The sequence below is a fragment of the Phaethon aethereus genome (assembly GCF_964289735.1).
Source record: "Phaethon aethereus genome assembly, chromosome: 10".
NCBI classification, from domain to species: domain Eukaryota; kingdom Metazoa; phylum Chordata; class Aves; order Phaethontiformes; family Phaethontidae; genus Phaethon; species Phaethon aethereus.
In genome coordinates, this window is record NC_138586.1 from 7,241,402 (window position 1) to 7,268,276 (window position 26,875).

At 45.6% G+C, this 26,875-nt stretch overlaps 2 protein-coding genes across 2 annotated transcripts; one reads left to right on the top strand and one right to left on the bottom strand.

Moving 5' to 3' along the window:
• Window positions 1-631: 631 nt before the first annotated feature.
• On the top strand, window positions 632-14,366 carry LAMP2 (lysosomal associated membrane protein 2; the record flags this gene model as incomplete). The annotated part of the gene is made up of 9 exons (XM_082004089.1): window positions 632-770; window positions 1,868-1,986; window positions 2,517-2,730; window positions 3,321-3,482; window positions 4,240-4,457; window positions 4,986-5,105; window positions 5,376-5,454; window positions 6,259-6,426; window positions 13,964-14,366. The coding sequence occupies 9 exons, from the start codon at window positions 632-634 to the stop codon at window positions 14,104-14,106; spliced, it is 1,362 nt and encodes a 453-aa protein (XP_081860215.1). The 3' UTR covers window positions 14,107-14,366.
• Window positions 14,367-18,567: 4,201 nt separating this feature from the next.
• Window positions 18,568-26,409, bottom strand: ATP1B4 (ATPase Na+/K+ transporting family member beta 4; the record flags this gene model as incomplete). Its single annotated transcript, XM_082004347.1, has 7 exons — window positions 26,194-26,409; window positions 22,701-22,829; window positions 21,619-21,723; window positions 21,150-21,346; window positions 20,468-20,524; window positions 19,646-19,741; window positions 18,568-18,729 (listed from the first exon to the last, which is right to left on the bottom strand). The coding sequence occupies exons 1-7, from the start codon at window positions 26,291-26,293 to the stop codon at window positions 18,568-18,570; spliced, it is 846 nt and encodes a 281-aa protein (XP_081860473.1). The 5' UTR covers window positions 26,294-26,409.
• Between the last annotated feature and the right edge of the window lie 466 nt (window positions 26,410-26,875).

The window sequence follows — 26,875 nt, forward strand, 5'->3', positions numbered from 1 at the left end:
TCTGTCACGGTGGAGGCACAGGCCCCCAGACAGCCTGAGACCATCTCTGGTGGGCCCTGGGTGACGAGGGAGGACGGAGAGCGATGCCAGTCGTGTCAGCCGGAGGGACGGGCGAGACCACCTCAGGGCCTCTCTCAGGGCAGGCCTGCCTGGCCCCAGCACCCGCCTGGTGACCGAGTGCGGCGCTCTGTGGCTCCTGCACCACTGGCTTAAATATTTAGGTCAATTTAGCCCATTTCTCCCCCTTTTTATTTACTGTAAACATGGAAAATATCTTAACTCTTTATTTTTTGCAGTGAAAGCCTCTATATTAAAATTCTTTGAACGTAGTGTCCCCTCAGCTTTCTCTTCTCAACCTACAGCAGCCCCAGTGGAGCCAGCAAAAGCTGCCGAGGGCCAAAGCGAGCCGCCAGTAACCTGCTTCTGCAGAGGCCACAGCGGCCGCGCGGGTCAGGAGCAGGGGCACGGTGCCGCCGCCCCGCCGGGGCTCCTGAGCAGGCAGGGGCGGCCGCGCGCGGCCCCGCTGCCCGCCCGAGGCAGCTCACGGAGAGCGCCCCGTCCGCGAGCCATCGAATCGAGACGCGGCGATTGGCGGCGCGCGGGCGGCACCGCCCCTCCCCTCACATGACCGATGGCGAGGTTTTTATCGCGCCCGCTCGCCTCTCTCTCTCGCCACTCGCTGTCTTGCGGCGTTTCTGCGCCTGTGGCTGTCAGCATGGAGCCGTGCTGCGCCGCCCGCCTCTTCTTCCTGCTGCTGCTCGGCACCTCCGGTGAGCGGGGCGGCGGCGTGCGCTGGGGCTGCGGGCGGGCGGCCGGGGCCGGGGGGGGGGGGGGGGAGGGGAGGGAGAGTGTGGCAGGTGTCCCCGCGGCCGCGTGCCGCTCCCCCCCCCCGCCCCGTCGCGCACGTGACGCGGCGTCGAGCGCGCGCGGGGGTGCGGCGGGCTGCCGAGGCCCTCGCAGGCCTGGGGCCGCCTCAGCCCGGCGGCGGCTTACGCGGGGCGGCTCCGCACTCGGCCCCGGTGCGGAGGCGGGGGCAAGCGGCCTCCCCGCCGCGCTGTCACCCGCAGAAGGGGAGCGGGGGCCGAGGCGCGCCGCACCGGCCTAGCGGCGTGAGGGAGCGCGGGTCTGGCCCGGCGCCCTTCCCAGGCCGGGGTGCGAGCCGGGCGGCTAACGCCGGCGTTTCACGTGAGGGCCCGCCGGGCGGGGCAGCCTGCCTGCTTGCCGCCGGACCGCCCGAGCGGCGCGTCCAGGCCACGGGCTACCTGCCCCTGTGGGCCTGGCCAGCCTTCCTCAACAGCGGCCAGCGCTGGGCTGGGGGGGTCAACGGTCACAACAGTGCGGCTCAAACCTGGCTAGGGGCGAGTGCCTCTGAGATTCAGTGGGTTAAAAATCCAACGGCTGTGAAAAGTTCCTTAAAAATTGTAAAGGGAATGGGACATCTGTGTGCTTTGAGCCAAAACTGTGGAAACACAAATGAAGGCAACTCGATCTCAGCTCTTAAGAGATCGACTTGAGTCATACCACTGATGAAACAGATCAGATAATAGGAAGACCCTGGTCTACAAACAGTACATTGTTTAAGTGCTGCATTCATGCATTTCAGTTTACTCAGTTTGTCCCCTTTTAGATTATTAGTCTTTGTCAGGTAAATAGACTATAAAACATTTCTCAAATTTTTGTCTAGTTTTGTTAGCTTTATGGCGTGCTTCCTAGTTTTAATACTTTTTAGAAATCTAGCTACTCTGCCAGTGTCTGGCAGATTCAATCCAGTCCTGAAATAATTTACTACTTTGTAATGATCTGTCCTCTTAAGTTGTTCTAGAAAACTAAAAGCAATGTCTTAATAGCTGATAATCATATCTTACAGGTTTTTTCCAGTCCTGTGCAGTGGAAGTAGATGTGAAGGATGCCTCTAACACTACATGCCTGTATGCAAAATGGATGATGAAATTCTTGATAAAATATGAAACAAACAGTAGTGATTATGTAAGTATTTGGAGGTAACTTTTGTTGAGAGCTGTATTTTGTCCTGGGTAAAAGTTTAAGTACACCTTTTACCTAGGGTGTTTGGGTTCTTTACTTTTTTTTTTTAACCAAGTCAGTTTTTAAGAGTTTTCTTAAATATTAATTTTAAAACAAAGCATAAGTTCTCAAGAATACAAATAACTGAAAGTGCCTTATTGCATTTACTTAAATGGCATACTGGTCAAACCTGGTGGGTTTTGTGTGTCAGTGTAGTAATTTAGCCCAAATAGTAAATGTAAATTGCAGCTCAGCATGGTCAAGATTTACAGCCAAGTTAGATTTGAACTTTTGTACTTGCGTCTGATATGGCTCCTTTCTAAGTTAGATGTCAGGGAGCTAAATGTCAGGGAGCCTTTTTCATAATTTTTTGTAATAACCTAAAATAATGTTGCTAATCTTGAGCAAGGTTCCATCTAACTCCAGCAGCATTATAATGTCATGGGGAAGAACTGTCATCTGTGAAAACATTTTAAATTACCCTTTTCTCCTAGAAAAATGCGACCTTGAATTTGTCATCCAGTGTGACAGACGATGGAAGCGTCTGTGGCAATGACACACAAGCTGCACTTCTGGCAGTCCAGTTTGGAGAAGGTCACTCTTGGAGCATTAACTTTACAAAAACCAATGAAACTTACCAGGGGGACTCTATCGCATTTACTTACAACACCAATGATACTGCTGTGTTTCCTGATGCTAAAAGGAAAGGTAATGTTTGGTGCAGAATCCTACTTACTAAACCAGTCTCAGTCACAAGTGTCAGGTCTTGTGTACCTGCCTTTGGTTGGCTTTTTCAAAGTTAGAAGGACTAATAATGTATTTAATGACTTCTATACCATATACTGCCTAACTGTTGTTCATCGTACCTGCCTACTGGGTAAGGATACAGACTAGTTACCTTCACTGAATGTGTAATTCCTTTAACTGGAACGAAACGGGAAGGTTTACAGTTTGAACAGCCTTGATCAATGAGGTGCTGCTAGTAGACAATAGGCATATGGAAGATTCATTTTAGTTAGGCTTTATGTCTACTAATACCTACTACTAACAGGATTTTTTTTTTTCCTTAAATAAAATCTCAAGTAAAAGGGTTCACCTTTCTCATGGCTTGTCTAGTTCTGGAAGCTGGGTTACTTCTCTGCATTAACTTAGCACTTCAGGTTAGGACAGATGGGTAAAACATTCAGGAGAGGCTAGGATTGTTAAACTTGTCTCTTACGGAATTACATGAAACATAACACTACCTATAAATGTTGTAGTAGTTCATAAGGCTTTAAAATATTTGTGCTTATTTGTAGGACCAATTACTATTGTTGTAAAGGATATTATGCGTCCAGTTCAACTGAATAACGTCTTCGTGTGTCATAGTACTGACTTTTTCGAAGCAGAAAACGTAACACAGATTTTCTGGAATGTTACTGTGCAGGCTTTTGTTCAGAATGGCACAATCAGTAAAAAAGGTGAGCATTCAATTTGTGAATGAGCTTTTCTGTATTGCAGGGAGCAAAGTCCCGTAATAAAAAATCCACCAGTTCTGACATGTGCTGTGTTGAAGGATAGTCATGTAAATATCCTTTAGTATGTCTTTCCTTGTGCCTGGAAAAATAGATTAATAGATTTTGTAGTATATAGTAATGTAGATTGTTCCCATGCCAAGGTGGTAGTCTAATTGTGGTATTAAAAATAAGCACTTCAGAACTGCTGTTGCTGACTGGATCATTTGAGCTTCAAGGTTTTTAACTGACTGCCTTCCATTTTTAGTGGTGGTCTCTGCTTTTTCATTTAAATAGTCCAGAGCCTGTTGTCTCATCTCATATGTCAACTGCTCAAAAGAGATGAGCACATCATCCTGCTACATACAGCTTAATACGGTTGCTTACTTTGTCTACAGCGAATACATAAGACACTATTATAACCACTTTTAGCTGTCTTGCCAGTGTATTTCGCTGTCATGTGTCAGAGGCTTGTAGTACTGCATTTGCTACATGTATTTAACACTGGGGGCATTACAGAATTTCTGAGAATAAATGGTAGCTGTAAATTGTTTGGAATACCATGCCGTAGTGCCGAGTTTGAGACTTCTGACTTGGTGATTAGCAGAGTCCCAACGAGCCTAGTTTTCAGCAGAGAAATTGGTATTGGTATTGAACTGACCTGTGAGTCATAAGACTTCAATAAAATTTCGGCACTGAAATGGTGGTTAAAATCTCTTTTCAGAGTCTAGATGTCGTGCTGATACACCTACTTCTGCACCTACTGTTCCGCCTACTATTGCCAATGTAACTACTGCATCTACCACCACTTTATCACCTGCTCCAACCACTGCTCCCAAACCTGTGGAGAATCCAGACACAGGAAACTATTCTCTTAAAAGTGGAAATAAAACTTGTCTTCTGGCTACTGTGGGGCTGCAGCTGAATGTTTCCCAAGACAAGGTGCTTCTCTTCTATTTTAGAAGAGTAGAAAGGTTGCTGTAGTTCTTTGGTATGAAATGTGAGTGCAGGGTATTTGCATTGTACACTGATGGCTGTCCAGAACTGCTTCTAAGTATTGTACGTAGCACCTCTCTGACATGAGAATAGTTTTGTGGCATAATATCTAGCTTCAAAACCTTATGTGGATTCAAGGTATCTTGTTACTGAGAGTGACTCCAACATCATTAAAGGCTGGAAATTTCTTAGCTCTGAAGGATGTTGATCCCTGCAGATACTGTCTTTCCCCACAGAGGGAGCCAAAGCTAACCTGTTACATTAGGTCAACAAAATAAGACTTCCCTGGGCAATTTGTTTGCTTCAGTATTACCAGCATGTAAACTTAAGTAGCCTTGGTTCAATAGTAGCCAGGCTCAGTCTTCCTGCTGTCATCTTCATGACAAGCTCTTCTAGCCTAAGACTGCTACTGACTGAAACAATGTATTCCTAATGGCAGCTGAATGTGTTTGACATGGCATGTCTGTATTTCAGCCTCTCCTGATCAACATCAATCCAAAGACAACTACCGCAGATGGTACATGTGGTAACACAACAGCTACTCTGAAATTGAATGATGGAAATAGCACATTGATTGGTTTCACATTTGTTGTTGTAAGTAACTTCTTTTATTTTAAACTAAGTTTCCACTTTAACAGCACTGCATGATGATCACTCATAGTAAACTCCTCCTGTCACTTGCTGGTGGTTCCCATACAGGAAGTGGAACTGGCTAGCTGACTGCCTCAAGACAAATGGAGAATTGGGTTAAAGTTGTAGAAAATGTAAGACTGTTTTAGATGTGTTAGCCTTTGTAAAGCATATGTTCTTAAAGTTAAAAATGCAGAATTGCACACTGACGGTTGGTTCTTGCTTCTTAAACAGAAAAATACAAGTGCAAGTGTACAAAAATTTTATCTGAAGGAGGTGAATGTTACACTGCTCAACAGTCTGAATGGTTCTGGTAAGGAATAGTATCTGTCTTAAAGCAAGTGTAAGCTTTTATTCAGTATCTGTATTTTGATAAATGCTTCTGACTTTTTTTTTAATGCTGTCTGTGCTTACTGTTATTGCTTGCTTTAAGTTGATGGGAACAAAAGTAACAAGCAGAAATGGCTATAAGAGTTACTTTAAACAGGAGTGTGAGATCATTCTCTTTTCCTGAAACTTCTGCTAATGGGGTCTCTTACTTTGTGATAAACATATATAAACTAAGAGGGCTTCTTTATGACTATTCTCAGTAACATAATTCTTTGAGGTGTGAAATACAGTTGTGCCAACTCTGAAGCTTTTTGTTTTTTCTAAACCAGCTGTTGTCATCTTTTGAAGGTGCTGTTCTATCTTCTAGCCACTTCTACTTAACTCTTGCTGGGAAAAGAGACCAGTCCTTCAAAAACTAAAGCATACTTTCTTCAAAAAGTATGTTGATGGCTTTTTAAAGTTGGTTGTCACTGCTACTGCAGTTAAAACGGTACTAGAGCTAAAATGCTTGCAAATCTGCAATGCTGAGATGAGTGGAAGTACAAGGAAAGCGTAATGTCATATCTGTGTGGAGGATAGGTTACTGCTAAGCACTGTAGTAACTTCAGTGCCTGACTACTTTTGGTTAAGTAGATCAATCGCACTTCAGACTACCTTGTTTTTCAGAGTAGTCAGTGTTGAAAAGTTGCCCCTTCTAGGTTTGGCTCCTTAGTCTTATGATTGTGTTAGCAACACCCTTGCATTTAATGCGGGCCTGCAAATTTCCTTCTCTTTTCCCTTTGTTTAGTCATTTCAAATGCAGATAACAACAATTTCAGCAAGTGGGATGCTTTCCTTGGTAGCTCTTATATGTGCCAAAAAGAGCAAACTCTTGAGATTACTGAAGATGTTCAAATACATACTTTTAATCTATGGATTCAGCCATTCCTTGTGAAGGCAAATACGTTCTCTACAGGTAAGAGTTCCTTTTTTGTTAATTCTTGGAATGCTTGCAAAATTCTTACTTGCTAAAAAGCATCAGCATTGGGCAAAAGCACATTATTTTTGAAGCTCTTGTTCCACTGTGAGGGTTTTTTCCTGTTTTGGCTTTTTTTTTTACACATGGAATGAAGAGAAGTTCTGAGATGAACATGAATGTCAAAGAGTTTTGTTCTCTCAAAAAATGACTGCTAGGTATGTTGGTTCTCCTTCATAAAACTTGAAGGAGCTAGAGACACTGAAGAGAGACTTAACTTCTAATCTGTTATGCAAGGTACTTCCTATTCAACATCATCTTGACATACAGCTTTTTGTGGACTTTGGTAATACCGTAGGTCTCTTGTTTCTTTTTACCTGTTATCCTAAGGAATAGGAGTGTTGGGGGATAAAAATGAACTGACAGAGTTTTTCAGAAGCAGTCATGACTATCCAGAACTAAAGAAAGATTCTACAATGGGGTTTTTTCTGCATTATCCTGGTCTTGTCTGGGAAAAACTGGAATGACTTAAATGACCTCTTTCTTAATCTTTAGTGTAACCTGGTCTCTGTGCTAGATGATAATATTTGCAGCACGATCTTGTTAGGCTAGACTAATCTGTAGACAAATAAACTGGCTGCAGATTTTTGAACTTCTTTTTTTAGGCAGAAGTAAGTTAAACACCATTTACCCTGTATACATTTGGGGATATCATAACATGTTCTGAAGAGTTAGGGTCCCATTTCACTCTGTAGTTAAAGTTGCAGCTAGCTTCCTCTTTCTCCTAATCATAGTTACTTTGTCTGTAACATGTCTCCATACCAAATCTAGGTCACTTTATTCTTGATGAGTGAAAGCACTAGGCTTGCCTTAAGCATGAAATAGATAACCTTGGTTCTGTCTCAAAAGTAGAATAATGGCTACTCTCTTGTCTAGTACAGATCTTGTGCACATGAAAACTCATACACTGGGGGCACTTCTGTTAGCTTGCTATAGTTTATCCAATGTTCCAAGTGATTATAATGCTTAATATATACTAGATGTACCCATGAGACCTCTCCTGTTCTTTCTCTCTTAGTTTAAAGATGTAATAATACTTGAATTTTTTTTAGCACTTTGTATTAAGGAAAACGGGTTTTTATACCACACTCGGCAAGTATTCTGTCTTTATTTATTCCTTGTTGCAACCTTTTTCTCATCTACAGCCCAGGAGTGTACACTGGATGATGACAGCATTCTAATCCCAATTGTAGTTGGTGCTGCACTTGCTGGCTTGATTGCTATTATAGTGGTTGCTTACATAATTGGCAGAAGAAAAAGTTATGCTGGGTATCAAACTTTGTGAATCTAAATGTGATTCCTGTTCTAATTTCATTCTAAACAAAGCAAGTGCAAGTTCTGAAGTCTAAAAAAGACCCAAAACTTAGGAGTAATTACTAGCCACAACTAATTGGAGTTGAGAAACAGAGAGAATGTTTGTCTCGGATGAAGCAGAACTACGTTTTTAGCTTTCCTGCTCTAAGAAGACGACGTGGGTTTCATAGCTCTTTTGAAGATGTCAAATATTGGATGAATTGCAAGGCTAAGGATTTGATCTTGCAAAAACTCTAAAGTGTTTAGGATTTATTTCAAAGTGTTTAGGACTTATTTCTGCTTTTTACAAGTTGCAGCCTGAAACAAGAACACGTTCTAAAGTGATGTGCATTGGGCAACTCCCAGAATAGCATAGAATTTGTACTTGCTTCTCTCCTCTGCGTTCCTTAGTTGTTGTCATAATTGTGGGTTAAGCTGTCAGCATTAGTCACTATGTTGACTTGTATAGTATTTAACAAGGATTATACGATGCCCAGTAACAACTTCGTTTTCATAGAATTGAAATTTAGGCTGGTCATTAAGTGATCTTTTGAAGTGGCAGCAGTAATTTACTTAACGTTGACGGAATTTGAGTAGTTTGCTCCTGCCTTGGTGTAGTTTCAGGAATCATTCCTATATCCTGGCTGTACAAACAAAATGGGTAACCTATACTTGCCAAATGGTGGATATATAGGAAGACTTCAGTGCTGTTTCCAAATGCTTTCAAAAACAACAAAAAAATTACTGTTAGGCACTGAATTCTTCATCACTTATTATACCTTGGCAATCATTTAAAACACTCGACTAAGGCAGAGTTCTGATAAATTAAGCAAGCTTTTTTTGCTGGCATCTGTTTAAAGGGAATTACCTTTCTAAATATTCCAGAACTTTAAAGTGCACTTAACTTTATATCATACTCTGCACAGAACTGGTCTGTCTTGTTGCTTTGACCATTGTTTAAAGATGCTTTCATTTAATGAGCCAGTATCTGTTGTTGCAGCTTGAGCCATCTTTAAATCTTCATCTTGAATGGTTCTCTGCCAATCAAAATTCACATTATAACTGCCCGCCACTGGCATTCTGAATGTTTGATGTACTTTGTGTTTGATTGTTTGCTGTGTAACATTTGCGTTCTTAACATTAATAAAAGCCAAACAAGTCTGAGATGGACCCACAACACCTGTTTTTCTTTGCTGTATGGAAAGGATAACTAAAAAAATGCAGTGCAACTGCAGCTCTGTAGACACTAACCTTTGCTGCACAACTTTTCTCTGGCCTCCTTGTGCTGTAACACATAGTTTTTACTGCATGGGAAAAAAAAAAGTCTTTTAGACTTTCAGATAAGTGTGGCTTTTTTGCATATGTCATAACATGAGCTGCCTAAACCAGTTATTTAATGAACATAACATTGTCTCTACCTTTAGAATGAGTTCAGCCTGCGTCAAAGCTGGCTTAGTGTTTCATTAGTGTTTTCTAGGGTTGTAGAGATGTCTGTGGCATGTTTGTATACAAATCATAAAATACACTTCTTCCAGTAATTTTTTTTTCTTGTAAAAGCCGTTTACTCTTGACACTAGCCAAGGAAGCAAGTATGAGTGGATAACGCTTACTATAGCCTGTAGTCTGCGGCTTGAATTTTTGCATCAGTTACTGAAATTCACTTTAATGAAAGTGGGGGAACTACTGTAAGTTTAATCCTGAAATGGGCTTCGAGACTTTCCATTTTAATTAAAAAAAAAAAAGTGGATCTAATGACTTTCATATTAATATATCTTCAAAGGCAGAAGTTCATATAGATTTTTAGTATTTTTGTGATGGATGTTCAGTGGCACCAGTTACACATGCATTTCTGTTAAGGAGTAGTTACCACATTATTTTCATCTGAGTGTGCAAACTTTTGAACTGTGCATGATTTCCAAGTGACAATATAGAAGATTAGTGCAAACTGCTCCCAAAATCCAACAATACTAGAAGTATCTTTGCAAAAACCTGCAACTTAATCTTCATTTGCAAGTATATTGGCTCAGATTAAAGTACTCCTAGACTGATGTGCAGATAACTGGTTCAAAAAACATCTAAGTTTCACCTGACTGCCTGTTGTTATAAAACCACTAGTTTTCCTGTATGTATTGCTCCGTAGGGAACTGTCAACCTGTTCAACATGTGCTCTAAATAATAAAGATTGTCCTATTTCTTAAGGAAAGTTGTTCACATTTTTTAACTGATTTGAAAACAGACATCTTGTACTGTCTTTTTTTTAAAGAAAATAAACTAAATGAGTGAGGTCAACTTCCATCAGTCTATATCTGGGATTCTGTTGTATAGCTGGTGAAGGGGCTCCTCGGAGTCCGCTGTAGCCTGTGTGTAATGCTGTGCTTTGTAACACATTCTGAAATGTGCTTGGGTACAATCCAGTAGCTGAAGACAGCTTGGGAACTAGTTGAGACACTGTACATCTGGTTTGTCAGTAGAAATTTGCCTGTAAACGTTTTTGGTCAATTGTAGCTCCATCCAGACAAGATGTTTTTATATGATTGGTTTTGCTAGCTATCTTTAACAGATGTGCAGCTGTGAACAGTTCAGTTGCTTCTTGCATTCATCCTGGAAAATGAAATTGGTCTGCGTTCAGCAAAAGTGGGAGAGTGTTAGGGAGCCTTCTCAGAATCAGTTAGTAGCTTAATCCTCTACAACAGGAGCTGTGTTGATCCTGTCTGTGCTGCCAGTTCTTCTGGTAACACCACTACTATGTAGTTTTTGCTGTATCAAGTCTTCCCTTTACCGTACCTTTTTCTGGCCTATCTTGTGAACTGTATGCTCATATGATGAAAAAAGTGTGATCTAATCCTATGCTCTTTATTCTTGATTCTAGTCCGTGCTGCTTATATGATCATTATGTTAAAGCTACCTTCTTACCTGCTGCACAAAGTCAAAATAATGCTACCCCTTTCTGAAGTGTAAGCTGAAGTTGGCTGAAGCTTTTTTAATGTGAAGGAAAACACAAGTATTTTTAAGGCTCTTGTTAAAGATCTTAACAGTGGTGTTCCTAAGGATGCGAATCAGTCAAAGTGAATTTAAACTACAATGGGAATGCAGGCATCAAATTTCTGTCAACTTAGCAGTACAAGTCAGTCTGAAAGAGTCTCTGACAAAAAGGAACAGGCAGGAGTTACTGCTGTCCTGTAATAAGTGTAAAGACTCTTTTGTCAAAGCATTGCTGTTTTTTACTGTAATCCTGTCTCCAGTGTTGTCTCTCATGGAGACTTGCAGTGAAGATCTAGACCCTGGAAGACTGGACTTCGTGGTGTACAATAATGATAAATCTACAGTATTGTGCGGATACATGCTTTTCAAGAAAGTAGATCATGGAATTATGAGCCTGTTAGTTATGTTTGGGAAAGAGAACTATTGCTATTGTGTGTTGGAGAAGAGAAGGAGGTCAGGGCTTTGTGAATGACTGATGTCCTGTTGAAGAAAGGCATAACTGTTTTAAATAATTAGAGGGAGATTATAGTGTTAAATACTTCTATTTAAATGCATTTCTTTTTCACAGTTACCCTTTTTCTGTTTAGCTGAAGACTGCAGCCCAGATGTGGTCAGCTTGATAGTGCTCATAGCAGTAGGAGTAGCTTCAGGAGGATTAGTTATCCTAGTACTTACTGGCTTACTTTGTTGGTTATAAAAAACATGCTGTAGTCCTGGATACAAGTAGTTTTAAAATGGGAAAGTTTAACTTTAAAAAAAAAAAAAAAACACACCAACAACACACAAAAAACCCCACTGACCTCAAAAGACAGCCAGCTTGTTCAGTCAGGCAGATGGTTTGTTAAAAATTGGCTAAGAAACTATGTGGAATATGTTGTCATGGTTTATTTGAACCTAACAACTTAGACAGAATATGTTCTGGTTCCTAATTGATGAATCGATTTCAGTTCTTCCAAAATACTGCACAATATTCTGAAATGAAAAGACAGGCAGTGGCATTATGTGAATAAAAATAGTTTTGTTGTGGGCTGTAAAAACAGCATTTAACTTGTGTGCACTTGTGGATGTGTACACTCTGTCACAGACTGCAGTTTGTTTTGATTACTATTGCCTGTGCCTTATATACAGTTGACTAAATATTAAAATGGTGCTCTAAGATACCAAGATTTCTGATCACTTAGCTTAAAGATAACCATCTAGTAGTCCTCAAAAGAAGCTTTTCCAGCCAATAAAGGCTTTTTTTTAATTTCTAAATTTACCAGAGTGTTCTCTATTGTATAGCATATACCAATAAAACCTCAAAATTCTGGGCTCTCAGTTGCATCTCACGATTGGAATTACAAGGGTCTAAAAATGTTTGGGGCCCAAATTTCTGATGATTTTGAATGGAGACACATTCAACCAGGTATGTTGAAAAAGCTATTTCTCCTGGCCTGAATGTGGAGTCTGCTTGTCGTGGTGTACAGCTGCCAGGTTCTGCATTTGAAGACACTTCCGTGAAGCTTGTAACTGTTGTACAGTAACAGTACATGGATAGATGTGTGCCAACAACAGTGACAAACTGGAGAGCGGTAAAGGATGGAATGTTGCTGGTATGAAACTTTAAACCCTGTTTATCCTGGGAATTCCTTGTAACAGTGCTATAGCGTGATGCGTATTGTGGCGATCTCCTTCCTCTAAACAAGAGAGGGAATTTCTGTCGCTGCCTGCTAGGCACCTTTCATTCTTAGCAAATTCAGTCATGTTTAGTGTTTAACAACCCGTTATCCAGCATGTAGTAGCAAACTGTGTATGTTGATCTTCAGTGAACAAAGATGACTAAACATCAAATGCAGTTCCCTTCTTAAGATGCTTAAATACTTTCTGAGGAGTCAGAATATAGCTTACTGTATAAGGTACATACTTCCTTTTCTCTTTTTTTTTCCCCTTCCAAGTGCTTCTCTATTTGGCAGTAGGTGCCTTCAGGTTGTCAGCATTCAGTATTTTCAGGTGTTGAACCTTCGTGTGTTGTTTTCTTTCCTCTTGGCCAAAAGCTTTGTATAGCCTGTTGTGAAGGGGTAGTGGCAGGTGTGTAGTGGGCTGTAGTGAGCTAAATCATTTCCCATAAGTAAGGCTGATTCTGTTAGAGGCTCAAATGGTTTAAATATTTGCTTAAAACAATAGCTAACTTCTGATAAAGCATTGAATGTGTGCATGACGCTTACTCTGCTCTAAACTAAACACAAGCAAAAAAGTTTTACAAGCAGCTCTGCTTTATTAAAAGCTTAATTAAGCCAAGCACCCTCACAGCGTTGAAGCAGTACGCGGACATTGTATCATATCTTACGAAACATCCCGGCACCAGGCAGGTGGAGCTCTGCTCTCTTTCCAAGCGGGGGAAGAACGCCAAGCCCTGCCTCCGTGTCTAAGGTGTATCACCGAGTTTGAAATCCGTTCCTGGTGGTGTTTGCTAATCCTTGCATGAGTGTTTGTATCAGCAAGGAGTTCACTGCATATTTTACAACCTGTATATTAAAAAAACACTGTAGCATTACAGCTGTCTTTTTTTTTTTTCCTCCGATGTTGATTTCAGTAAGGTCTGCATAGTTCTCAGCTGAAACTGATAACCCTTTTCTTGTATTTGAATTGAAAATAAAGTTGCTTACCCAAAGAGAGAGGCTTTCCGTGTTTTCCATTCGGTGCTTTCAGCATATGTGTCTTGGCTGTCTCTTGCAGTTTTGAGTAAGTTCCTACTCTGTTACTTGGTTTGCTGTCTGTTATTTCTCTGCCTGTCTAGAACGTAGAGAAGTGCTGGTGACTCGAGGGTTTGGGAAGTCACTTGGACAAGGCAGTAATATACCATTCTGTCTGGTTTTGTTGCTGTGGTGCTGTTAACTCTGAGGTGTGATCGGCTAATGCATGCTCAGACTGCTGTTTTGTCCTCGTGTTTCTAATTGGTGTGGACTGCTTGCTAGAGGAAACTAAATGTACAAATCAGAAGTGGTACATTACTGATACAAATGATGTGCGTAATGTATATGTTTAAAGAAATCAATCTTTCCATCAATTCTTTATTCAATACTGATTTTACTTTAGATGTATTATTGTATCTAATACAGTGTAAGTTCTCAGAAACGCCTGTTTGCTCCTTACTTGCTTTGGTTTCTAATGCTTGATTTCCTTTACTAATTTATTCTCCCTTGCTTTTTTTTTCTTTCTGCAGCTGAAGAATGCTTTGCTGATTCTGACCTGAACTTTCTTATTCCCATCGCAGTGGGCATGGCACTTGGCTTCCTTATCATTCTTGTCTTTGTATCTTATATCATTGGAAGAAGAAAAAGTCGTACTGGCTATCAGTCTGTATAATATCTTAATTCTGTCTCAGTTGCCACCTTCCCTGATCTTCTCCTTTTCCCAGACTCCCTTACCTGCCCCTTTAAAAACAAGAAAAACAAATTAATTCATAGTTTCTTTATTTAAAAAAAAATAAAATTAAATTAAAGCACTTCACAGCAGAATAACATGCCATGAGCCTGAAGATGAGTTGCAGAATTACTTGAAGCTACTGTATGATTTTGGAGAAAGTAAGTGTTCTGACGACCATAGAATTGAGTGGGGTTGGTGTGTGTCCACGTGAGAAACATGATTGTTTTGAGTAAAGAAGACGTCTGTGAAACTTCATTTCTGTTGTTTAATATTTTTATACAAGAAAATTTCTAGTAGCATATGGCTTATCTCAGATAATGCTAAAACCATAATTAAAGGTGTGAATGCTATGTTGAAAGGGACTGTACATGCTACGGGAAAAGGAATACCAAGCTCTTAACAGATTTCTGTTGGGAACTTGGCATATGGCTGTTGTCTCTTCTCATTAGCAGCTTGTCCTTGTGAATCACTCTGGATTTCCTGTTCCTTCTGAATGTAAAAGTAGGACCTGATCTCACTAATAAACTAACACAATACGAGAAGAACACTTGATTCTTCTAGTAAACTAATTTGTTTAACATCAATATGGAGAAGTTGACTGCTAATGTATGTTAAATAGCTTTGCACTAGCATGATGTCTTTAATGTCTTCATTTGCTAAGACAAGGCTCAGTCCTGGAGAACTTTCACTACTTGGAAAAACCAACAGTCTGCTGAAGGAAACGTGTCTTGTGCTCTTCTGTTTGACTGTGTTTTCCCTTTTGTTCTGAGCTCAATTGTGAAACGAGGGCGGGAGGCTGGAATTTCACTGCCTGCAGTTTTGTCTCAGCTTTGGTTCTGTGCACATAAAAGAAACTACACAGCATTTCAGCGCTGGTCCGTGTGAGGCTCAAGAGTGTTTTGAGAGATCTCAAAGACTGGCTAAGAACGCAGGTTGTTCAGAGATTCCTGCAATTCCTTTGGACAGCTTTCATGGGTTAACAGGATCACTGTAAAGTTATGATCTAGGAATGCAAGTGAAGATATAAAACCAGTCTGCTTTGATAGGATTAATCTGCTTTTAACCTAATTATTGCGCTCTCAAACAAAAACATTGAATAGTGTAAAAGCACAAAATTTCTAGTATGAGGAATGCTGATCATAAAGCAGAAACTAATATATATAGAGAGTGAAGAAAGTGACTTCCAAAGGAATAAGAGCATCTGACTTGTTTAAAGATGCTTTCTTTGTTATTAAAGCCATACCTTTTGCAATTCTATGTTCCACATCTAAACTGTACCAAAATAGAAGCTAGTCATCTGTCGTCGCATTCTGCTTCGTTCCCATCAGGTTCATGTTGATAGGATGAAAGAAGCCTCTTGCTCTTTCAGCCTCTTTGGTCCATCTTGGTAAAAGCCTTTTGCAGCTAGTGAACCCCGATTTCCCACTGTGGGACAGCTGAAGAGCTGCCAGGTCTGCAGAGAGCTACTGACAGCGCACAAAGTTTCTGTCCCCTGCAGCAAGTGTTTACTAAAGCTACTTTAATCTCTTTGTGCATTGAGCCTGTCTGTGTTGTAGAGAAAGCAGCTTTGCTATTTCACATGCACAAAGGACATAGTCAACAGTGATGTTTAAGTAACTCTCAATAGCTATGTATTCAGGGAAGGAAGATTTCTAAAGAGTTAGTTTTGATGTTTGAGAAATACCTGGATGTTCAATTATTCTCATCCTCACTGTGACCAAAGAGGAGCTTTACCTGAATCTGACAAACCTGCTTTTTGTACCGCATATGGACTCTTTGACCAAGTTGTCAGGTTTTTTGGGGAGTGTAATTTAATGCTGCTGAGTTGGACTGTGTGTTTTGGTTGTCTTGGTCTTTTGCATTGTACCTTTGCTCTGGCAATACTTGATTTCCCTGCCAGAGGGGTAAATGGTGAATTATTTTGAGCCTGGCAATTTCCGAGTAACACCTGCTTAGCAGAATGTGTTCCTTCTCTGCTGCCAGCAGATGGGTTCCAGCCATGGTTTCATGCTCAGATTGCAGATCTAAGTATTTTGCATCACTTTTGCTAGGTTATTTTAGTAAAATGTGGCAATTTCCTAGATGCATGTATATACACATTTTATATATACATAAAAAATATTATTTTGGGCTTCAATAGAAGTCAGAAATGGACCCAGCACTTTAAGGTTGTTGTAGCATGAAGAGTGGGGTATACAATTCTCCAAATCTTGAAATGACTGTACAAGTATGCTGAAAGCAGAATATGTGTATGGAAAATAAAGTTAACTATGGTGTTTATAAAGCTCTTAGCGTAAGTAGACACGCGTGCCATTTCTGAGAGGTTTTCCAATGGGATTGTCAGCATGCCTGGATCTGGGTGTTGGTGAGGAAACAAACTTCTGCTTCGAAGCTGTTCATGTATTTACATCCCAATTAGTTGATCTTTCTTTGTTGATTGGGTCGAAGCATGAGTCCAGCATCTGCTGAAGTACCAGCTGCTTCATGAATCCTTCCACTTGGCAGGTAGGGAATATATATAAAAGATACAAATACAGTTCTGCCCTGTTGCTAGCTGGAGAGCTGTTAAATTTTGTGGCCTGAAGCGTGGCGGGGTTGGCTTCCTTTCAGCATCCTCCAGAAATATAAATGTTTTAAAAGTGCTAAAGCAATTGGCAGGTAGGGAAACAATTGTGGGTTTAAGTTATTTCTAATGTCAAAGGAAGAGCTGCTACCCCAGCAGTGTTGGCAGAAGCTGATTGATGAGAGCATGCCCTTTCAGGTAAGTTGTGTTGGCAGAATGATTATGTTGCCCTAGCTCTATCAGCGTCATATGGACAACCGCATCTAAGCAACATTAGTTCCTAAACTACCTCTGGTTCAACCTTTTAACAGTTCTTAATAAATAGTTTTTTCCCTGATGGCTGGTTGTGATACTTCAGCGTATAATGAGCCTTACTGTACTGGGCTTCTGAACTCTTTGGCCCTAGAAGGTTAATAAAGTGCTCAAAATTCAAGGATCACATTACATGCTGCTTTGAAATTCAGTCCCTAACAGGCTGGCACAGGGAGCTAAAGTCACAAACTGCATCTCTTACACCAGTGTTTAAGGAATGGTACCGTAGAGTTAATTTTACTATAGACACTTTATTTCTAATACAAAAAATTACTTCTTAAAGACTTATATAGATCAGGAACCGATGGCAAATTAAGTACCTGGACTAGGATGTAGGACGAACATACCATAATGCTCTTGTTCAGTCAGTAATTTTAGTAAGTGTGCTTTCCAACTAGCACATTATCCTAAGGTGTCCTCTCCCGCTCGGGTCTTGTAGCTTGTAACATGCAGACTAGCGCGTCTCCGTTCAGTACGAAGGCTGTACGGGCGCGGGCAGCAGAGGTTGCAGGTTAGCAGCACTCTGCTCTGACGAGGGCGGGTGTGCTTCATCGGTCTTTCAGGATGAGAAATTGATGATTTCACTAATACCAGTGCTGACCCCTTTAACGATTAAACCAATAAGCTTTTCCCTCTGGTTTTCTGTAGCATTCTAGCTGTCACCTCTCTGGAACAGGGAAGAACGGGCCTGAAATATTTGAGGGGGTCTAACACATTTCACTGGCACTTCCGTGCACGAAGAGGGGAAGGAGCCGTCAGCCTCCCAACCGTGACAGGGAGCGACGAGGTCCTTGCCCTCCAACCTGCCTCATAGACTTGATGAGGATGCCTGGGGCAGAGAGAAGTACTGGCGTGAGGAGGGGGGAGAAATGCATTCATCTTCCCACTTCAGAAAGGAACAGCTGCAAAGGTTCAAGGGCAAATGATTTTCTATGTGGCCTTTGCTCCAACACCTTGGGTGTGCTGAACGAGCTCTGTAAAATGCTGCAGTCGAGATGCTCCTGGTGCTGAAGATCCTAGGAGGTGTTTTGAGATCTGCCATTTTCACTTTTTAACTGTGTCATTGCAGGCATAGTTGAGAATTTTTGTTATTATTTTGACAAGAATAGTGCTAATAAACTACTCTCTTGTTAGTTTTTGCCTGAGAAATGCATATAAAACTATGGTAAAGATTAAATTTTAAAGCCAGGAAAAATGCATTCCACAGGGGTTGCTTGTAAAAGACCTTAAGAAAATAGTGTTCAGGTACCAGAGGGGTTTTTTTAATCAAAACTGAGATGCTTTTGCAGGCGCTCTGCCCAGGAGATAAGTTTTAATTTTTACTAATAATGATTTACATCAGATTATGAAAAATGTAGTTCCACACTCCATTATATCTCATTTGTTTTCTAACTATGAACAAAAAATAAATTAATAAAAATCTCCATGTGCCTGTTTTTCCTAGCAGAAAAAAAATGCTGGCTTTATGCTTTAAAAAGGAAAAAGCCTCTGATTGACTTAACCCAAGTGGCCAGTGTTTGTGGTGGCTACTTTCCAATGCTGAGTGTGAAGATGATTCGGCCCAGGAAGCGGTCACTGTTAACATCGTTGATAATACCTTTCCCATTCAGGCTGCACTGAATAGGGACCAAATAATTCTTCTTCACGTCTGTGAAGTGCATAGCCACCAGTGGGGATGTATAGTTGACCTGAAAAGAAGGGAGATGGAAGTGTAATTTTTGAAGGAGCAGAAAAGCAGGCAGTGCTTTCCTGTCCAGTAAAAATCATTAGCGATGGGTTCATGGTTACCAGGTGTCTGAGTGCGTTTGCCTGATGTCCATCATGGTCCCTGGGGATGCTGAAGCTGAGCCTGCCTGTGCCTCAGAGAGACGGGATCACGTCAGAGTTTTGCACTGCACCGTGCCCCTTGGATTGATTAGCCAGGCCAGGACAAGTAGCACCGGATAATGGGACTCCCAAATACTTTCTGCAGTTCTAAAAACCAACCTATGACCTGTACTAAGAAATCGGTGGTGTTCCTCGGACCTGTGTGCTCGAAGGACACGTAGACCCGGCGCCTGGGGCTGTTACTCATCCTCAGCCAGCGGTAGTATTGGCAATAGGAGTCTAGTGCCTGCCGCCTCTTCCATTTCAGCTTCTGTTGTGAAGGTGTGTTACCTCCTAACACCGTACAGCCCAGCACAGACAAAGCAGCGCTGGCCAGCGTGGTCAGAAATAGCCACCAATGTTGGTCTGCTCTGTTCTGAGCCACCCTGAAGTGGTTTTGTCAGAGCTTTGACAGAAGCCCCAGCCTTCTTCCCTTGTGTCACCCCAACTTCCCTAACGCCCTGGGAAAATGCTGGTGTTTAGACCTTCTCTGGGAGTTAACAAAGCCAGTCTTAGTCTCCAGATAAATTTAATCATTTCCATCACTGGCAAGGGGGAACCGGAGTACCCAAGGATTTCCTGCAGTTTGTTAGAGACAGAAATAGAGTGCTATAATCCCAGTGCCCATGGCCTCCCTCCTGCCTGCATCTGCCCAAAATAGCCAGAAAGCACATCTGTACCCTCTGCAGCAGCTCCTTCCCAAGGAGACATGCCAAAGATGCCAGGGTCCTTACTTACGTGAGTGATCTTGCCGTAGTAGGGATAATACATGAGATCAAATGTCCCGTTTCCAGGGTAGAAGTCCACCGACCTGAGATCGCTCTCATTGCCTTTCTGTGATTGGCAAAAAAAAATAAAGGTACACACGTAACACGTGTGACACAAAATATAGCTCCCTTCAGAGTATGGCGAAGGAACTTTCGTACAGACCTCTCGCAAATCCACGTCAGGGCTCAGCTGCACCTGCCTGCCTGCACACAGCGCGTTTGCGGCGAGAGCCAGCCGCTGCTGCAGCGGGCCAGAGCGCAACGGTGCTGTGAAGGCACAGGCGAGGGTTACGGAATTTGCTGCTTGTCGGTCCCTCCCCGTGCTTGCCTGCTGCTTTATCGCTCTCTAAGGGTATGACCCAGCTGCTGCCTGGGCAGTGGGGGCCCTTCCTTCACCCTCTGGCTGTTGGCTTGCAGGGTGCTCCCCTGGACCGAGGGTCCTGTGGACAGGGTGGGGATGGACGTGAGCAGCTGCTGCCACTTCCCCCGCAGCTCCAGGCTCTAGCTGGCACCCCAGCACCCAGCCCTGCCCTCGGGGGCTGAGCAGAGCGCGGCCGGTGAGGCTGGCAGGAGCCGGCAGTGCTCGGAGGGCGAGGGCCAGAGTGGGAAGCAGAAGACCGGTGGCCTCCATCGTTCTCAGCAGACCGGCCCCCGCTTGCGCCCAGAGGCATCGGCAGTGGTGGGTTCTGTGAGTGTTTGGGGCTCAAATGAGGACAGATATGGGTGGGGTCTACCAGAGGGAGACATTTGGCCTTCTACGCACCACACTGCTGAGCACGAATGAAAGCAGTACCTGCACTTTGCAGTCCACGCTCACGGGGACCCCAGCACCAGGGCGGTAGCCTATGATCTGAAAAAAACAAGACACCCATGCTCGTATGAAACGCAGTGCCAAGCACGTGCTGCCTCCCTTCTCCAGGGCTTAAGCTCTTCTACGTGCCAGTCACGTTGCCCAGGACAGGAGTTACGTGCCCCTAGAAGCAGGGTCTGTTGCCCCGTGCAGTGCAGCTCGCCCGTGCCTGGGCGCAGAGGCAGAGCAGAGCATCCAGAGAGCCCAGACTCCCTGGAGCAGTACAGCCGCTTCCCCACGCAGCTCACGCACCCCCCATGTTTATTTTCCCAGCAGTGTGCACTGAGCCACCATGCTATTAGAAGATTTCAAATAAACTCGATTCTACAAAAATCCCCATTAAGAAGAGACTGGGATCCGAGGTGTAGCCTTTAAAGCTCAGTTCCTCCCACACAGGGGCCTGGCACAAAACCCTCCAAGCACTCGGGCCTCAGCAAATCAAATCGAGCAAGATTTGTAGCATTTCTTTTTTATGTTTTCTAGTGGGTATGAACCAGCAGGTTTTGGGATTCTAGTCCCCTCTTCCCCTGGGCCTGAGAAGTGGAGGAGTTTTGGTCCCTGCATGGTCTTTGTCACACTGGGATGCACTGAAAGAAGGAACTAAGACGACTGGCTTTCTCTGTACCCGGTTCATCTTCAGCAGGATGCAGGGCTGGCCTTTAGAGTAGCCAAATGTTGGGTCCTCAATGCCAGAGCAGTTCTGCAGCAGTGAGCGCTTGAACTGGCAGGCCTTCTTCTCCTCGCTTTCGTTGCCCCCTTGGATGAAGTACTGTCCTGAGACGCACTCGATATTCTTCTCCTCTTGAACCTTGTCATCATAAGCTAGTGGGGACCAAGAGGCTCGTTAATGTTTCTCGAGACCCGCACAGACCCATGCTCTCAGAGCACATCTGCGTGTCAAGTCCCACCTGGAAAGGCAAGGCTCCCTCTCACAGAAGCTCCCGTGACCGCCTTATGGGCCTCCCTTTCTAGAGGGGAGTTGCAAGATGCCGAGAGCTGATCTGCGCCCCAGGAGGAGACCCTTGCCCTGTGTGTGCATGTGCATGGATGCAAACAACTTGCCGACACGGCTGCTGGGGTGCCGAAGAGCTTACCTGCTAGGAAGTGGTGCATGCTGTCCACGTAGGGTTGCCACGTGCTGGGCTGAGAGACGTTGAAGGCAATGGTGAACCCATTGAGGTATGGTCTGATCATTACTCCTGGAGAAGGAAACGGACCCTGTTAGAGCAGACGTGGGTGGACTGGCCACAGGCTTGGGGCGCGTGTTGCAGGGGCTGGTTGCGCTGTGACTGGGCTTGGGGCTGGGCACAGGCACGAGAGCGGCAGCCCCAGCTCACAGATAAACTCTCTCCTCAACCCGCTGATCCCTCACCTCCATTTCACACCCAGAGAACACCACGCACATCAAAATATCCTGGGAAACACGGGAGACCTGGAGGATCTCAGCAGCACTGCAGGGAAGAGATGGGCTTGGGGCTGCACGCGGAGGCCGAGGGGTCCCCCATGCTCCCAGCCACGCAGCCAGCTCCGGGCAGGGAGCCGGGCGAGGGGCCCTCGCATTCCCCACTGACACGAAAACGTGTTTTTGTGCCGTGACAGCTGGGGTGACTCCAGGCGGCGAAGCAAAGCTGGGGTTCATCCCTGGCAGGATCCCGCTGTGCAGTGGGGGCCCTGAGGGGACCAGGGTCTTTCCCCCATCCTCACCCTAGACCAGGTCAGTTCTTAAACAACAGCAGGAAAATGAGTTTTTGAACATTATCTTGCCAGGACTCCCCCAAATAATAATGCACAAAAGCTGCTCTTGGTTTGCATTCTATTTTGAAGATATGCGGTATAAAGGGGCAGCAACCAAAACGAAGGAGCATCACCTATGAAATGCCTAAACTTGCTCATTTACCTTGAGAATAATTAGCCTATTAATTAGCACAATTAGAATAAAAATTAGTATAATTAGAATTAATGTTTCACATGGGGCTGTTTAGGATGCTTGATCCTCTGCAGAGAACCTGCAGCACTGTCAGTGCTCTGAGGTGAGTGATAACACCCCTTGTTATGCAGGGCTAGTTTTCCATAGGCACGTACAGCTCCAGCACGGCTTTACCCGAGGTCCCTGCCTGCCATTTTGATAGCGCTTTGCTGGGTGAGTGCCCGAGGCCAGGCTGGCTGGGGTACGTACCTGGCGGAGACACGCGGTCCCGGTACGTGGGTGTGTAGGGGCTCAGCGTGAGCAGCATCACGTACATGCAGAAGGCAAACATTCCCACCAGGAACATGTAGAAAATGAAGTAAAACAGTAAGATCAAGCCTGCAAAAGAGAGAGGGTATGCGGCTGTTAACCAGAACACGTCCCATGGGCTGTGTCCCGCAGGGATACGCAGCCATGCTCAGCATGGTGTCCTCCGCAGTTCTGAAGCCAGAGGTGGAAGCTCGCAGCACCCCTCTGCACGCAGATCCCGGCATTTTTGCGTGCAGGACTGTCAGCCAGACAAACTCCCTGCCCAGCCCCGGGGCCGGGGCAGATGCCGTTTGGCTCCACACCCCTTTTGCCGCATGGCCCTTCCCAGAGCTGGGGTGGGTCCAAGTCCATAAGTCCACCTGCCTCGGCTCTCTCCGACAGACAGACCCAACCTCGGCATGGTGACGCGCGGGGGTACGCAGCAGTGGCTGCAGCAGCTGAATTCCTGGTGGGGGCTGTGGGGCGACGCTCCTGCCCCGACTCCTGTCGCCTGCGCGGCAGGGACCCCGGCGCTGGGGCTGAAGCGAGCAGTGTCGCTTGGGAGCTGCGGCACTGCTGGCTGTTCCATAGTCCTGATGTCCAGGGAACGGGTTGTTTTTCCTCTGGACCAGGCTGATGGCTGAGGATGTCTCAAGAGGCCACGGCCTATGAATAAAACTCAGTGGCTCAGAAAGCAAAGTGAAGCCCTAACCCAAACATTTCCCAGAAGAAACGTGCCGGCAGCTCGGAGAGAGCCCTGGGAACGCAGATGTGTGCTTCTGCTGGGGCCGCGGTGCTGGGAACCACTGCGGAGCCATGTACTGCTGCGGGCCGAGCTGGGGCAGATGGGTCTGTCACCACTGCTGGTGGCACAGCAGGGACACTGTCCAGCCCTGCCACAATGATGCTGGGACGGTGCCTCTGCACCAGCCTGGCGGGGCTGGAGATGCCACTGGGGTGCCGAGCCGCCGCTTCCTGGGACTTGGTGCTGCTACCGTTCCCGTTCACATGTTTCCTGCAGTGCAGCAGGAGGCACAGCCTTCCCCAGGGGCTGCAGCCCCCAGTGCTGACCCTGTGGCCAGCTGGCTCCCTGCATTTTAGCAGCATGAGTCCCCTGAGCCCCCCATCCCTGGGGAACACCGTCAGGGCCATCACGGGGGAGCAGCCCCAGGCTGGGCAAACTTTCTCCTCCTCACCCGTGAGATGAGAGCGGGAAAGTTCAGCTCCGTTCACCTCCAGATGCTCTCATTTTAAAAGAAAATTTGATTTTTCACAGCAGCTTCAATGCTTCTCTCCTGTCTCCCTGTACACGCCTGTGAGCACACAGGTATGCAGCGGGGGGTATTTGTGCATCCATAGGGCAGCAGGGCCGTATAGCACACCACGCTATACCCTCCCTGAGGAGGGTATATATAACTTCCAGCAGTAGCCAGCTGAGGCCACACGCACTCCAGCCTGAGCAAGCCCTTTCACAGGGCTTTCCTCAGCGCCTGGCAGAGCCTCCAGAAATCCAAACCCTAAGTGGGTCACCCCCACACTGCTCCCCACGCCGGTCTGCGCCCTCCCATCCAGCAAAGGAGCAGCAAAACCAGCTGCATCCGCAGCCAGCAAAAGGCACGGGGGGAGCAAACGTGGGTGTCAAGGCCTGCCCCAGGCTCACGCTTGCGGGTTTTCAGGCTCCTTCGGTGCTTGTGGGTAGTTTCCTTTGTTTCTCCTGGCTGTCCCCACAGGCTTGGCAGGAGACCCCAGAGCGCTTGGAGGGGGCACGGGCAGGCCGCAGGGCTTGCGAGCGCATTGCCAGTGCCAGCTGCCGATGGCTGCAAGCGCTAAGCAGCAGCCCCCGGCAATTCACAGCCTCGCACTGCTGCGGACATGCACGTGGCGCTGGGCTAAGGTTGGGGATTTTCACAGAATCACTAGGTTAGAAAGGACCTTCAAGATCATCAAGTCCAACCATTAATCCAGCGCCACCGTGTCCCCTAAGCCATGTCCTGAAGCGCCACATCCACAGGTTTTTTGAACATTTCCGGAGATGGTCACTCCACCACCTCCCTGGGCAGCCTGTTCCAATGCTTGACCACCCTCTCAGTAAAGAAATTTTTCCTAATATCCAGCCTAAACCTCCCCTAGCGCAACTTGAGGCCATTTCCTCTTGTCCTATCACTAGTTACTTGGGAGAAGAGACCCACACCCACCTCACCACAACCCCCTTTCAGGTAGTTGTAGAGAGTGATAAGGTCTCCCCTCAGCCTCCTCTTCTCCAGACTGAACAACCCCAGTTCCCTCAGCCGCTCCTCATAAGACTTGTGCTCCAGACCCCTCACCAGCTTCGTTGCCCTTCTCTGGACATGCTCCAGCAACTCAATGTCCTCCTTGTAGTGAGGGGCCCAAAACTGAACAGTGTTTGAGGTGCAGCCTCACCAGTGCCGAGTACAGGAGCACAATCACTTCCCTACTCCTGCTGGCCACACTATTGCTGATAGAGGCCAGGATGCTGTTGGCCTTCTTGGCCACCTGGGCACACTGCCGGCTCATGTTCAGCCGGCTGTCAACCAGCACCCCCAGGTCCTTTTCTGCCAGGCAGCTCTCCAGCCACTCTTCCCCCAACGCCTGTAGCGTTTTCACCCCGCTGCGGGGGCTGTGTGCTGTCAGCAGCACAGAGCTGCAAAGGTGGACGGCGTCGCCTGTGCCGTGGCACCTTGGCCTTGAACTGAGCCTGCAGCAGTGCTCGCCCTGCAGCCGTGGGCTGCTCTGAACCACCCGGGACACCTCCAGGCGCAGCGAGAATTTTTGAAGGCCGTGTGGATATGGATAAAATAGTCAGGGCGCTCCCAACCCTCACTGGCACATCCCAGCTCACCAGCCCCGGTAGCACATGTGGGCTCTGCTGTGGGCACCATGTCACGCCCCGGGAGGCTGCGGGGTGGCAGCGATGACCAGTCCTTCCCGCCCCAGAGCCAAGGCGCACGCAGGCAAGGAGGGCTGCTCAGCCCCGCGGTGTACACCCTCCCCAAAACGCCTGCCCCGCGACTCGGGCACTCTTCCCCCACCGACACGGACGACCCCGAAGCCACCTCCCCACGGGCTCCTGACTTACACAGGCAGGAGCCGGCTCACTGGCGGCAGCAGGGCTGCGTGGCTGCGGCAGACCGACCTGCAGCCCCTGTGCTTGGTCGGGCTCTTAATTTCTTCCCAGTACGTGGTCTGGGCAGCCTGAAATCTTTGCTTTCACATTCTCAGTAAACATTCACATCCAGACCAAGGGTAACTTGCCCAAGGTTTTCTGCTTGTCCTCCTCACTAGTTCTTTATTGCCCTGGTTAGAAACATCTACCCTGAAAACGTGGGACGGGAGTGGTCAGTCCAAGCTATCGAGGACATTCACAGGCAAGTGCATCCATCATGAAGCAGAAAAGGCAATGATCCCCGAAAGCGGGGCTTGAGCAAGGACCTACCCCAGCTCTTGGCCGTTCTCCCCAGGCACGTTCTCTCCTCTGGGTTCCATAGGAACATCTTCATCTCCCCAGCCAGGTCTGCCCAGGTTTTGCTCCCCATCTCTGCCCTGGTCTCGTCCTCCCCTCTGTCAGGATCCTGGACCTTCTCCTCATGCTTATTTTCCTGGAAGAGTTACAGAACACAACCCCCACATGCAAGCTGAACATCTCATTGGCCAAAAATAAATGCAAAAGCACTTAATAGCTGGAAATGTTTCAAATTTCCATTTTCCCATCATCACTCTTGAGTTAAAGAGAGGCAGTTTTGGCTGTTCTGACTTAAGATCGCTTAGATCCCAGCATCCATTTTTCCATGACACGTACATCACTGCCGTCACGTCGGGTACTGTCTCCTTGTCCTGGCATTTACAGAAACTCATCTTTTTCCACCTGTGTGAACATGACCAAAGAAAACCTGTAATCTGGGGGGGCCAGGGTTGTTCCCACGCTTCTGCAATGTCTCTGAGCTCAAGTGCTACCACAGATGACAGCAGGTGGCATTATTTAAAGAGGTCATCCAGTTTGTTTTTCTTGGCATGTGAGCAAGTGTGTAGTCTTTGGAGAAATCCCTGTGTTGTTATATTTTAATTACAGTAAGTTCCAGGGAAAAGCATCTCCCCAGGCAGCGAGAACTTGCGTTTTG